Source organism: Schistosoma mansoni, chromosome 4 (genome assembly GCF_000237925.1).
Source record: "Schistosoma mansoni strain Puerto Rico chromosome 4, complete genome".
In the NCBI taxonomy this organism is placed as follows: domain Eukaryota; kingdom Metazoa; phylum Platyhelminthes; class Trematoda; order Strigeidida; family Schistosomatidae; genus Schistosoma; species Schistosoma mansoni.
This window is the reverse complement of record NC_031498.1, coordinates 1,359,115-1,374,734: the sequence shown is the minus strand read 5'-3', so window position 1 is coordinate 1,374,734 and position 15,620 is coordinate 1,359,115. Positions and strand designations below refer to the sequence as shown.

General features: G+C 33.4%; 1 protein-coding gene across 1 annotated transcript; it reads left to right on the top strand.

Annotated features, from left to right (window-relative positions):
* Positions 1-10,421: 10,421 nt before the first annotated feature.
* On the top strand, positions 10,422-15,620 carry Smp_172550 (hypothetical protein; the record flags this gene model as incomplete). The annotated part of the gene is made up of 2 exons (XM_018796502.1): positions 10,422-10,524; positions 15,376-15,620. 2 exons carry the CDS (start codon positions 10,422-10,424, stop codon positions 15,618-15,620), a joined length of 348 nt encoding a protein of 115 aa, XP_018651637.1.

The following is a 15,620-nucleotide window of genomic DNA, read 5'->3' as shown; positions in this document are numbered from 1 at the left end:
AATCTAATTTTCGAAATTCACGGTCATGTCTATACGTCTGTGTGTCAATGAATATACCTATACGTTTTTGTACAAAATGACATCTATACCCTGAGTGCAGATGAAGTAAATTAATTGAAAGATCACGATGTAAATTAAAATAATATCAAATTAAATCTTGAGAAGATGGAGAAGATTTGTAGTTTAGGTGGATAACTTTGATGGAGTTTTGTTCTCTTAGCTGCATGGTGTGGTTGTGGAGCTTTTGTCGTTCTTCTGGACGACATCATCAGCACAAACTTCATGTAGAATTGAAGTGTTTGAATTTTGCTTCTACCTGAAGTTTGTGCTGATGATGTCTTTCAAGAGAATAATGAATTATAACTAACTCTTCAGTGATCGATAATTTGATTTCAAATTAATTCCACCCGTTGTCAAGTTTGTAGACTCTCGAATAATTTTCAAGCAAATAACTAGTCACAATTCGGATCTGTTAATTTTAAGTCATCAGTATGGGGTTGTGGAGATTATTAGGTTTTTGATTGAGATCATGAATCGGTTGATGTTAGACCACCATTGAAAAATCGAAAGCACTGGAAGGCCGTTTCGTCCTGTTGAGGGACTCCTCAGCAGTACGGGTCCAAGATTTCTCTCGATAGATTCGAACCCAGGACCTTTTGTCTTGCGCGCGAACGCTTAACCTCCAGACCACTGAGATGGCATAATAACACGAAACGGCCGTATAGTACTTCCAGGCTTTCAATGGTCGTCTAACATCAATCAATTCATGATCTCAATCAAAAATTTCGAATCAGTTAGTTTGAATTTTAATACTAGAAACAACAGTAGAACAAACATACATGTTGTTGGATAAGGGTAACTGATCATTATATTTGTGAATTAAAATGACTATTTAGGTTTCTTGACAGATCGATATGTATCTTTATTTATAAGTTCACACTAATACTTATGCTATATTATATTATAAGTGTATTATCTAAAGTAGATTAATTAAAACCCAGGTCACAACGAATCACTGTTTTATTTCTTAGATAAGTCAAATGGAATGAATTAAGTGAAATCACGAAATAAGTAAGTTATTAAAATCCACAAACCCTAATTTTTGGAACATTCATAAAAACTACTAGTCTCTGCTTTAAAGTATCCATAACAGTGAAGGATTAAATTTCTCAAATATATCCATAGTAGAAACAATCTGTATCATTTTTGTTCATTGTCTTTACAATTCTTTGTGTAATTTGGTTGCTTAATATTCTTGGAATTCATATAGACTAATCACTAAGCAGTGATTCATGTCATATTTATCAATTCTTTATTATAGGTTGAAGTCAATCGATCAGTAGTCAAAGTAACTAAACATTGTGCTCATCATGTTTTAATGTAAGCTAGTTGAAGGTATTTATCACGAAATCCTAAACCTAGGTTACACTTACAGTTGGAACTCGTTAGCAAGGTATATTTAATAAGCAGTTATACGAACAAACAAAGGGAATGAGAAGTAAAGTGTTAACAAATGGGTGTTCTATAAAAGTTCAACAGGTTTCAATATACAATACTGGATCCTCTTCAAACTGATTAGAATAGAATTAATACCTTTTTGACAACAGTTTCAATAACATACGTGAATTTATATGTACTTGTGGTAGCAAATGTCTTATTAAAACTGTAAGGTATCTATAAGTGTAAGCATGTATTTAACATGCTTCTGGAGGCGGATTTCTTCAGGGAAGTAAATAATTCACAAGTGAGATCACAATAAATTGAATGAATAGTGAACACTGGATAAACATCAAAAGGGTATTCAAAATGATTCAAAAACCGAGAACTCTGTTTTCACTTCACTTTAAAAAAGACATTGTCATCAAGCACCTTCCATCAAAAGTACGTGAACAGTAAAATATCGCGGCAAAATTATTATTCCTTTGGTAAAATAATTAATACGATATAAACCCATGTATGAAATCACTCCTTTTTAACTATCTACTGAAATCCCCTTATGTGACTGACTACATCTCAATTATATGACTTGTTTATGTAATTGTTAAACGGCCGTCCAGTGCTTCCAGGTTTTCGATGGTGGTCTAGCTTCAATTGACTCATGATTTCAACTGTGAAAATAATTTTTAATTTGTTAATTTTTTCTTTTGATCTCTTAATTAGAACTTATGATATCATTCTCCTCCAGTAGTTATAAGATGGTCCATGTCCCAATGAATAAAAAACACCCCCTATACCCCATCCTTAAAAGCATTAGATGACCTGTTACCATCATCAATGGAGAACATTTTACCCGAGCATTAACAACATTTCTGCTGATCTGTTCTAGTGAACCATCTTGAGTGATATGATAAAATTCTATCAATTCTCTGAACTCATTCCTAAGTACAGGAGATTGATCTATTGAGATTATTTTTGAAATTCGTGAATCACTTGTCACTGATATAATGATATTTTTTGAAATCAGTGTTTTGAGTTCATTCCTAGTCTTAAAATAATCGAATCTGAGATAGGTTATTAGATAGGTATGGCAAATCGATTGATAACGTAATAAATCTTCATTAACTAAGGTGGTTGGGATATGCGTTACGTATGCCCAACTACCGTTGACCTCAACTGACAGTGTTTTCTGGTGTAGAATAAGGTAAAATGAAAGCTAGGGGCAGCTAAACCGTAACACGACATCAATCCATGAGGTCAGTGACTATTGGACTTGGCCATGTTAATAGGTGTAGAATAACTGGTTGAGATCCCCATGTTTATCGTAACCAATGATTAAAAACTTTGAATAACATGGCCTAAAATCGTTTGCAATTGCACAAGTGCATTAATTCTTTGTCTTCCTCCAAATTCTGATATTCCTAATTCCTCAACTTGTTTTTCAGTTTTCATTTCGCTAATTTATATTTTCTTCGCATATCGTATATTCGAACCCTAATTTTTTCTATCACCACTTATACTGTTAATGCCTCTACTGCCCTAAAATTTCATCTCGCTGTGCTAGTTGGTTACGGAAACCTGAATCAATCTACGTAGGTACTGGGTTTTACATTGTGACTGTCTGAATGAATGAAAATGAACAAATTTCAAAGTCTTGTTGAATCTACGAAGATTCCTAACCTCTTTTGTTAACCATGGAGGGCAGTTGGCAGTTCTATATGAAACTACCTGTAGTATAAGGTAGAACGTGATAGAGCTGAACATACTTTTAGAATTTCATCATTTTTTGATGGAGGAATTATCACCAACTATCCAGTCCACTTACACGTGACACTATGTAGTGGCTAAATTGTTTGCTGGACTTGGTTGCAGACTGCTTTGCAGCCTCTAGATGTTAATGACAAAACTGTGTGGTCACTGGGTTATAAACGCGATAGAACACTGATACAGCAATATTCTCGATTTCATGGGTTAGTATCATGTTAAATAACAGGGATTCTTGGTTTGACATGGATCGTGTAGGCTTGCTTACCTGCTGCTCTAAAACAGAATGGTTGGCCCCATCTTATTTCTTCTTCACTACATTAAATATTACTAGTTTACACATAAATTTCAGTACTACCGTTTTATTCCGGAGCGTATTACATTCTCGCATTGAATCATCAATCAAAGAGATTGGAGTGTTATAGATGACACTCCTATAAATTTCTTCAACTTTAGAATTTGTTCACATCTACCTGCTTGCCAAGCTATAATCACATAAAGCTCACAAGTAAAGGAAACCATATGCAGACAATTTCTAACACAGTTTGACCCTTCACCTCATTCACAACATCATTTCCGATCATTTTGCAAATAGGGACAATGAAGTGGTTCTGGTGTAGTGTCAGTCACACCGTAACTAACTATCGGTCATTGCTCAGATGACTAATTTTATTTCATCCGCAAATGTATTTCTCAGACTACGAGGATAAGTGGCAATATTCTCTTTCGAAACATTACTTCTTGAAACCCAAAAGCCAAGGATTTTCTCAGCCGCTCAGCAACTGAATTCTTATTTCCGTCAATTTAATCTTGTTTCTAATACTATACTCGGACGACGCATCAGGTCTCATACAACTGTCAGTACTACACTACCTCTAATGACGGGCTATTGATAGATTTTTTTCGCTTCTAACCGTAAAATCACTTTAAAAATTCATTTTAAACAAGGATAAACCTTCCCACCTGCTCTATTGATGATCCTCATCAACTACTCAATATGCATCCCTGAAGCCCTGTGTAGCAACATCATAAAAATAAACACACAGACTTTGTCTAAATCACATGCGTATTTGATTTTTAGGTGAGCATCTTCTCATACCTATGATTAACTGCAGTAGTTTGATTACAATCTTTTAGAGCATTAAATTGATTTATTATCTTAACGGCAGAGTTTATAGTACGATTTCCTAACTTACTTAGGAAACTTTCCAGAGATTTTGTTATCTAAAGTGATTAAATGTATGTGAGAATTACTCTATTTTACTCTTCTTGAACTGTCACTTCATCATCATACCCCTTTGAGCCGATTATGGTTATATATGAGTTAAAAATTGAAGTAATTGTAGAATTAAGTCTTCTCTATATTAATTCTCTGTCTTGAGTCCCTAACGTGGAATCTGGAAGGGAAGCGGAAAAAAGGAAGGCCAAAGATCACATTACGTCGGGAAATAGAAGCAGATATGAAAAGGATGAATAAAAACTGGAAAGAACTGGAAAGGATTGCCAAGGACAGGGTTGAATGGAGGATGCTGGTGTGCAGCCTATGCTCCTCCACGAGGGGTAACAGGCGTAAGTAAGTAAGTAAGTAAATCCCTGTCTTGAGGAAACTCATCATTCTGATGTTTCATAAAATAAACATTAAAATTGTATCGAAGAAAATATCTGGTAAAAAGATTTTAGGCGTTATTCGAGGACAAACATATATTTACATGAAAAATAATTTATTTCTGAGACCAACTAAGGCTAGATGTTAATCAAAGTGAAGACTCAACTGGTTTTTAAGATTATTCGAAAAGAACGATTAATTATTTATGCTATCTTTGTTATGAATCATATCAGCCATACAAATACACATTGAATTGTTGATATCTTAACAGATATTACAATTATCAGTATAGAGCGGTGGAGATTGTTGAGTTAAATGAATGGATAAATGTTAAACCATTATTAAAAACCTGGAAGTACTGGACAGCCATTTCGTCCTGGTATGGGACTCCTCAACAGTGCGCATCCACGATGCCGCACCAAAATACACGAAACCAGGACTTTCGGTCTCGAGTGCGAAGGCTTATCCTTTAAACTGGCATTCAACTGACAATTATAATGTGCTCATTAGTGACTGGCTTCAAGATAAATTTCTTGGAGTTTTTCGGGAGAAGCTGTGATCAGTAGCGTTCAACTGTGTCTGTTGTGAGTCAATTACTCACTGAAGATAATAATAGATGGCCGAGCGATTTCGTGTATCAGTTTAAGTTAGTCATTCACATCACTGAATACCAGATCAATGTTTTACAGGTTAAACGTTCGCGCGCGAAACCGATGAGTCCTGGGTTCGAATCGCACAAACGGGATCATGAATGCACACAATTGAGGAGTCCCATACTACATAATTTCAACTATTAACACCACTATAGTCTTCACAAACCCCCATTCTGATAAAAATCATTCCAGAAATATTTTATTTCAAATTAATAATTTTATTTGGTTTGTGAAGTTATTGATGTTGCTATGGTACTTATGATTGGTAACTTTATCCATGAACATGAAACTAGAATCTCTTCATTAAAAAGTATATACAAAACCAAAAACATTGTGATTACACCGATTTCCACATTTTAGAAGAAAATTTTTTTAATTTATATATTTAGGATACCATGACCAATAATTATGTTAGACTTATTATTACATCAACATGGTTACATTTAATTATATAAAGAACATATCTACCTATCTATCTATTTATCTATCTATCTGTTTGTCGGACTGAATGTATATGGTTATGTTTATGCTTATTGTCATTGTACACCTCCACCCCCACCACAAAAAGGAAAGAAAAAAAAACATAGAAACAGTAGTGTGTTCTTTTGTGTGTGTGTGTTTCTTATCCAAATGGCAAAAATTTTAATGAACAACAGATGGGTTCAATTAAATGACCAACTATATTGAAGAGGACATCTATTCTTTATGTGACAAACAAAATAAATAAAATTACCACCTTTGTTGTTAGAATATTGTAATTACTAAACAGCTTGTTAATTAATGCAACGGGTGAAGAAAAAAACCGAAAAAAAACACAAAAAACTACACAAAATACCTCCCATTGATGAAATGTAGTTCACTGAATTTTTTTTGTATTTTTTTTGGGGGGGGAGAATCAAACATAAAAACTACAGTATAATTCAAGTTTGATTACATCATTTATTACTATAATGTTGAAATGAAATTTTGGTGGTTGAAAAATGAATATTAGATATTCTTCAGTTGGTATGGTTTATTTGGATCTTTTCATTGATTGATAGGACTCTATAATGGATTAGTCTCTTATTGATATATGTGCATGGTGTATGGATTGTTTTGATATTACCTTAATTCACAAGCATTCTAAGCAAAGATGGATAATGGCTAGCTTTGCTTATTAGATGTTATTGTTTTTTTTACTAGAGGTAAAACAAATTCTTGACTGTTCACCTAGTATTGTTTTGTTTGAATCTTCACATTGATGTTTTAGGACTGCAACTGGTCAGAGTGAACATCAACTCTGAGATGCAGGTACATTCAGCTGACCAGTCCTAAATAGAACGAAACGCGCGTCCTGGATTCCATTGTTAGCCACTATCCATCTTTACTTACAATTCCTGACTGTGTATACATGTAATCTTGAAGGAAGTTGTGTGACCGATGTAACCCAGCTTCATGGTTTGAGATATTATCATTGAGTTGAATGAGATTTCTTCAAAGGCTTGTTATTTTTCTTTGTTTATATTACATATAATACGATTTCTTTGGATGGAGATTTCATTGGAATCATCTATATCCATCTACGTGTATCTTCCATGAATATATTACTGTAACCTATTCAAACTTTGAGGACGAAAGAAAAAATAGGGACAAATTTAGGGCTTGAAATGAAATCTTCATATATGGAGCACTCATTTTTATTAAGATAATGGAAATACCCAAAAATGCTTGAAATTGCATACACATTGAACATTGAAAAACAAATACTCCGTGAATTCACGAACATGTATCCTATTACCCCCCTTCTCATTTTTGTGTCAGTTTGAATTTACTCAGAAACGTATGGAACATTAAAAGTACTTGTACTGAAAGATTTTTTTTCTCAATAACAGATTTTTAAACAAATATCAATGAGCAAAGATGGATAGTAGCTAGCAGTGGAACCCAGGACGCGCGTTTCGTCCTATTTGGGACTTGTCAGCTAGATGTACCTGGATGTACCAATATCGATGAGACTATAATTTGAGCGACGCTAGAATGACCTTGAAAGTGTCCACCTAATAACTAAGTCCAAATGAAAATTATAAACCAGTGGAAAGAATTAGAATTATGATTTACAGTTGATGATTAAGGTTAGGAATTACATTTAGAATTTTTATCACCAACTGACATCAGCTATAATGCCAAAAGGCTACTTAGCCAAAAATGGATTAGTGAATTTCGCGCTAAAATCCAAGACCTGTTATTACTAAATTTGATTGATTCATCCATAAATTATAGTTTTATCTAAATATCTAATTGAATCTTTTGGGTTGACTTCATGTTACTAATCTATTCAATCAAATTACAAAAACAAAAACTGAATAGTAAACTAAACTTTCTATAAAATCAGCCATCATGATTTTGTTAATGTTGTGGTTTGCAAAAGTTTTCCACAATTTCTCCTAGAATTTTAATCAATTGATGGATGAAATAAACAATGAAAATGGACATTGATATATATACAATACTTGTATTCTATAGGACATGGTTACTTATTACCCTACTAATAATTCTTTTCTTATTTTCAATATAACATCTCTTACCTACATATGTTACTATCATTACTCCCCCTTTTTTTGTAATGTATCACCTTTAAATTCATTTTTAATTTTTCAAAGTAAAACAAAAAAGGAGGGGGCGGGGGAGGAAAAACTCAACAACTATTTGCCCCTACTTTATGCACATGTCTATGTTACTATCATGATTATTTCCCCTAACTCAAATTACATCAAAGTATACATATTTATCAAACTAGGCATATGATTAATCAGTATATATTCATGGGATGATGTGAAAAGGGATCGGATTAAGAAAAAAACAAATACAAATGAATCGTTTGATGATATGATAAACTATTGAAATCTCTTTGGGTATAAAAATGTGTCCAAACTGATCGTAATTCATAAAGCATAAATAGTTACTCTTTCAAATCATTCATTCATTGATTTAAATTTGATAGATTTTGGAAATAATTTGCTTAAATTATTAACTTGTGGTGAGTGCTACTGATGTTCATAGATACATGTAGTATGTATCATTAATTGAAAGTGGCATGTCTGGCAGCAGAAGGTTAAGAATATCAAAGAAAAAAGAACGAGAATAGAGAATGATTACTGTGGAGATGAAGGAACAGTGAAGTCTGAGACCATTGATCGACATCTTGCAAATTAACTACCTACTGTATGGTTCTCAGATTTTACTAAGATTGTCTATAATTTTATACTAGGATCTATTCAGTTGTCCTCACTTGTGTTCACATTCACTAAAACCTGACTTAGTACAGTTATTAAGTGATAAATGTATTCTTTTTTAGAGATATTATAAAATTACATGGATGATGAACAGAAAACTGAAATACTACTAGTCTAAGTATTTAGAATGAAAAACCTAATAACAGAATAACATTTCGTGGATTGGTTGAAGTTAGACATTAACACCGTTAGATGCCGGCTCAGTGGTCTATCAGTTTAGTGTTCTGGCGCGAGTCGGATAGGTCCTGGGTTCGAATCTCGCTAGGCTGGATCGTGGATGAAACGGCCATCCAGTGCTTCCACGTTTTCCATAGTGGTCTAGATTCAATTGGCTCATGATCTCAACTATATAAAACAGAACATCTAATTATTATTACAAACCTAAAATGTTATGGATGTAAATTTATCAGAAGGCATATTTATTATTTAGAATTATATAATTTATCTGACAATTAGAGAACTGTTCTGTTGAAGTCTGTATTCATAAAAATACAGTATAATTAAAACATGTCATCTTCTAAGGATATTGTTTATGTTAGTATGAAATGGTTTGTGGAAATTGTAGAATCTTATCATTTTAAATCACGAAGTGATCTTAGTAAGATCACCGTCGAAAATCTGGAAGTAATGGATGGCCGTCCCATCCTAATATGGGGCGCCCCAGCAGTGAACATGTCTCGATTAATTGTAAGATACTGTGAATTGATTAAAATTAGGCATGTACGCCATTGAACTAACGCTCAATGACTTAAAGAGTAGGAGTTTGGGCGTGAGACCAAAAGTCCTGAGCCTTATTGTGGGATACGCAGTCGTCATTGCACGCTGCTGAAGAGTTCAAAATCAGGACGAGACAGCCACTTAGTACTTCCAAGTTCCTAATGGTGGTCTGGCTAAAGTCCGTTAGAGATTTTACCTATAAATATTATTTCTTCCAAAGAAAGTTTATTCAAAGATCCAATAGTAATCAAACAGCATTGTATATAAAGCTAATTTATTATATTCGAGGACTCAGTTGTAGGTTAAAAGATTTGTATAGAAATATACTAAGTGAAACAAAACAGGTTTTAAATAATAAAACTTCAGTTCATGAGCTTTGATTGATTTTTTTTTTAGTTGATTTGACATAAATTCAGAACATTTGGTTTACAGGGTTTGTGCTAGACGTCATTCATCCATCCATCCGTCTATCCATTCCTCTCCATATGAAAAATTTATTTCTCTCGTCGTTGCAAATACAAAAATTTAATTTTCATTTCTGAGCTTAGAAAAAAAATATTTTATTTTATTGCCTAAACAAATCAATCCATAAAATTGTTACCGAAGTGTTACAAATTCAAACGGAAAAACATGTGTAGATTTGGCTAGAATAACGTGAAACCTATCTGAGTTGAAGGACTTGAGTATATATATATATATATATATATCCATAAATAATGCATATCGTTCTACAATAAATCATGATTAGTTAAAATTAAGCCTGCAGTCGAGAGGATTATACAACAATCAGTCACAAAGCAATTAAACATAAAATGATGGGTTCGAAATGGCCGTCTATGCAAAATGCGTTTCAATCAATAAGAGAATAGCCAGTTTGTAGGCAATTAATTTAACCAATAGCTTAGATAAAAAAAGGGAGATGAACACTGACTACTAATAAGTCGTATGGTCACAAAACATGAATTTCACAGGATGCTTACAGCAGTTTATAACGGATATCTTTTGACTGAGAAGAAGAACCTATGGACCAATGATACAACGTCATTTGAGTCGTGTTTGAGATTATCCAAGTCAAGTACTTGTTATATACTATCCAACACTTACTGTTATCTGAGTGAAAACAATTAATCAAACTTGATAAGGATAATCGTAACGTATGAGTTTGGTAAAAGTTTAATAAGATTACCTATCAATATAAGGTTTTGAAGATTTTTAAATTTTATTGAAATCACGGACCAATCTAAGTTAGACGACAACTGGGACCTAAAGGAACTGAATAGCATCTACGTCCTAGTACAGGACTTTCCAGCAGTCCGTATCCACACTAGGAACAGTTGAACTCGACTGACCACGGCTCCTCACAAGAACTGAGAATTTCATCTGAAAGCTAGACACCTGTGACTACATGATCCTTATTCGTGAAGAGTTATGGATGCCAACACAATGGTCTACATGTTAAGCGTCCCCACATGAGACCAAAGGTTCTGTGTTTGATTTTTAGTTGCCTGCTTAGGGGTGCGCGCTATCTGGGGTTCCATGCTAGGACGAAACAGCCATCCAATCCTTCGAGGTTGTAAACGGCTCCCTAACTTGAATCGCTTTATGATCTCAACTGAGTATCTGAAAAGTAATATTCCTATTTTTAAAAAGTCTCGTAATTTAAGACACATAACAAAAGAATGTAACTAGTGGTTTTTTCATTTAATGTTTTAACTACCTTCATACGATTCATCATTACAATCCCCGTAAATCATTTTGTCCTGTTTAAAAAGTTGTTTACACTAACAGACCCCTAAGTTTTGGTGAATATTTCCACCTAGACAAGAATAGTTTGGAGACAAGTCTAAATTGTATTACAATAAATACAACTGAGTTAAGATAAGATGGTAGTTGGAGCTAGTCAACAAGGTTTCCTGTTGACTACCTCCAACCACCATTTTATCTCAACATAGTGCACACAGTGTCGAGTCACCTAGACTAGTGGCCATAATTCAGCTTGATCGATAGCATTCAATCTGCACTAAGAAAGATTTGACACACATGACATTGATCACGACCCAGTGATCAATCAATTGTGACAACTGAGTTATTATCTTATCCTACATGTAAGTAGTTTATCCATAAATGTAAAATGGTTATTACATAATTTTTCTTTTGGTAAGTAGAAAAACGTTTTCTCATGATAATGTAAAACACAAACTTTAGAATTTAAAACTCTGTTTTATGCTCAATATCATATTATGCATACACTCAGTATGGAAATGTTTAGGATTGAGAATACAGTATTGAAATTAGTGTTAGTTTATACTACTGAAAATACTACTGATCATATTATTAATGAAGTAGTAATTGTAAAACCACAAAAAATAACTGCTTTATTTAATTTAATTTACTAACTTACTTACGCCTGTTACCCCCCGTGGAGGAGCATAGGCTGCACACCAGCATTCTCCATCCAACGCTGTCCTGAGCAATCCTTTCCAGTTCTTTCCAGTTTTTATTCATCCTTTTCATATCTGCTTCTATTTCCCGGCATAATGTGTTCTTTAGGCTTCCTCTTTTCCGCTTCCCTTCCAAATTTCAAGATAGGGATCGCCTCGTGATGCAGTTTGATGATTTCCTCAATGTATGTCCTATCCATTTAATTTAAAAGACCATTAATAGAAATAGTTATTCATCTTTGGTAGTAATTAAATTTTATATTCATGAAAACAGTTTTTTTTAATTTTTGTGAACTGTAATGTATTTATGTAACCTACATTCCTATAGCCTATGTAACCTATATATTCATATTATTACAAAAATTAGACCGATACTACTTATTATCACTATGAAAACAGTTGACTACATGTTAAATGAACTTTGTATAAAACACAGTGGTTGGTATAGTAATAGAATGTTTCAAGAATATCTATTATCGAATAACTAATGAATACTCTTATACAATTAGATACCTGTAGAGAACATGGTGAATAGTTCATTCGGTAGTAAATATCAATGATTTGCTTTGACACGAATCACTATGAAGTAAAATGCGATTGAAGGAATAAGAAAATTGTTTTAATTTATGTAACAAAATGGTACTATGCTTAGTGTATTCCGTATGTGACTAACAGTGGCATTCATGATATATACTTTGTCTTATTTCAAACTCGTTAGCTGGACGTATCTTTTGCATCATACTGAAACTTGGATCCAATACATTTGTTCAATACATTCATCATTGACCTACCTAGTTCAGGTGGTTACTAGATTGTTCAACGAAAAGGTGGCTTTTAGCAAAAGGTTATGATTTCCATTGTTGATATTTAGGACTGAACATTATCAGTCTCAGTTACCAACCGTCTAGGACTCACATATCTCAATAGAAATTGATCACTGTCAGTCCTGAACGAAACTTATTAATCCTTACTAATTCATACTGTGATTGAACATCAAAATACTGTATAATGACAAAACAATTTGGTGGAACGTAGTGATTTGTTGAATAAAAAATCAAATATATGAAATGGTCATACCATTGGCAGATATGATGTAGTGAATGAGAACATGAATAAGGACAATCGAATGTATTTGAATACAAACCTACAGACTATCTCACTAAAATCTGACCACCATACAGTAAACAGTTAATGTGCAAACTATCAATTAATCGTCTCAATCTTCACCGTTCCTTCTGCAAATATCAGTCCATAGTTTCCGATTATTATTGTTCATGCATTTTCATACCAACTGCGTTTCGCTTCCATTCTTTCCTCATCGATCTTCTGCTGAAATACATTCTCTGCCTGACCATCGTCATATACTACTTATGTGGATGTAAGCAACTGACACCACAGTAACACTAATGAACACATTTTCACTCTGAATAAAAATAAACAAAATTCAGAGACCATTTACCTTTCGACAACATCATTTGCTTATGCTGTACATTCATATTTATAATTGTATGGTAAATATTTAAATCTAAAGAAGGATAGAAAAGATTGCATCATAAAGTTATTCCAGACTCTAATTACCAAGTGAGGATTACGTAATAATCAGTAGGTTAGATAAGAATAGAAGGATGAAAATAATTTAGGGGTTGAAATTATAAAAGATAATTGTCCGCTTGACAGATATGAATAAATTATCGGTATAGGTATTTGTAGAAATTTTAGGATTTACAAAGTTGAATTCATGAGTCGATCTAAGCTTGAAAACCTGGAAGCACTGGATGAAACGGCCGTTTAGTGTTACCAGTTTTTCAAGGATGGTCTAGGTCAGACTATAGTAACCATCCTACAATCAATTTCGATTCTAGCCAATTTTGGTTAAGCCCTTTTTATAACTTAACAGACATCGTTATTAGGATAGTAACAATTTGCATATATCTATGCTCTGTTATACCATTAGAGCACATGACGCTCTATTCAAAATCTTGACTGCTTAAATATCATTCGATGATTCATACTCCTTTGTCATATGTGTATTTACGCAAATACTATTATCAGCCTTTGTTTTGCTTTGCTGTGCCCTTATTCAATTCGACTATAAATTACCTATGTAATTGCTTGCTATTCGCCTCGTTCGTTTCCTTCGCTTGTTCGTCTGTTCACTCGCTCGTTGATGTTCACTCAGGTGTTGTTAACTTTCTGACCTGAGTTATTCGACAATAAACTGTAGTTGCTGCTATCCTTTGTCTTCTGATTTTACGCACCGTTAAGATTAGAATTATAACGGTTATCGGAACGAACGATTAACGAATCGCGGCACTACAAGACCAACCCATGAATTTAACTTTGAAGATATGAAGAAAAAAGGAAGAACATAAAGGTCATAACAAAAATCATGAAAAATTGTTAAATCACTTTATGATGCAATCTTCTCTTTCCTTCTATAGACTGAAATATTTACCATCCAACTATAAATAAGAATGTACAGCTTAAGCAAATGATTTCGTCGAAAGGAAAATGGTCTCTGAATTCTTTTTATTTTTATTTAGTGAGAAAAATGAGGCATTTTAGGTAGCTCATGGTGAAAGTTAACAAATCAATAACAAACTTATAATAATCATCAAAAAGGGGTTTTTGTGGAGATTGTAGTAAAATAATAGTTGATTACATTAGTCGATTAAGACTAGACCATCATGGAAAACCTGGAAGTACTGGACAGCCATTTCGTCCTAGTGTGGGACTCCTCAGTAATGAGCATCCACAATATCGCTCGTGGGATTCTAACCTAGGATATTCGGTCTCAGTGCTCACTAGTGACTGGCTTCAAGGTGTATTTCCTGGAGTTCTAATGAGAATCCATGACCAGTGAAGTTTAACCGTGTCTATTGTGAGACAGTTACTCATCAAACGCCATGATGGACGGTCGCAAACGATCCTTGATTAGTAGAAGTTAGACATTCACACCATAGGATGCCTTTAGAGGTTAAGTGTTCACGAGCAAAATTGAAGGTCTCGGGTTCGAATCTCGCGAACGGAATCGTCGAGGTCCAATGTTGATGAGTCCTATACTATGACGAAATGACTGTCCAGTACTTCCAGGTTTTCCATGATGGTCTAGCATTATTCGACTCATGAATTCAGCTATTAAATTATAATAGTTAGTCTATATGTTAAAGATTAAGAAATTTATTTCTTTTGTCATTGATTTCAGTATTTAGTCTAATATAGTTAAGATTTTTTTTACTAGTCTTCATTAAATAATAGTAGATTTCCATCAAAATAACTTTTACCTTCTAAAATATTTAATGAAGTTTGAGATTTCGCTACTTAACTTAAACAATTTGAAGCAATTAGTCCCTTCGACAAATTCGAATAGTTTTATAAGAAGAAGTTCTGATGATCTTCATCTTCTTATTGCACCATCTAAATTAGCCAAGTTAAATTACATCATTAATATAATGAAACTTTACGGTATATTTCTCTATTTATAGGTTCAACAATATCAAACAATCTATCATCTGCAAACGTCAGTTATTCATCTCAACTAATGAATTCACCTATTGGACAATATAATAATAAGAACATTCATCAAGATTTTGATCATAAATATAAATTGGAGTTACCACAAAATTCAGTACCATCAAGTGAATTCAATAATTCAGCATTTAGTAATCCTAAATCAAACATTTCTGAATTGAATATCGGGGAAAATAAAAGTGGTAAGTTAAGTAAATAA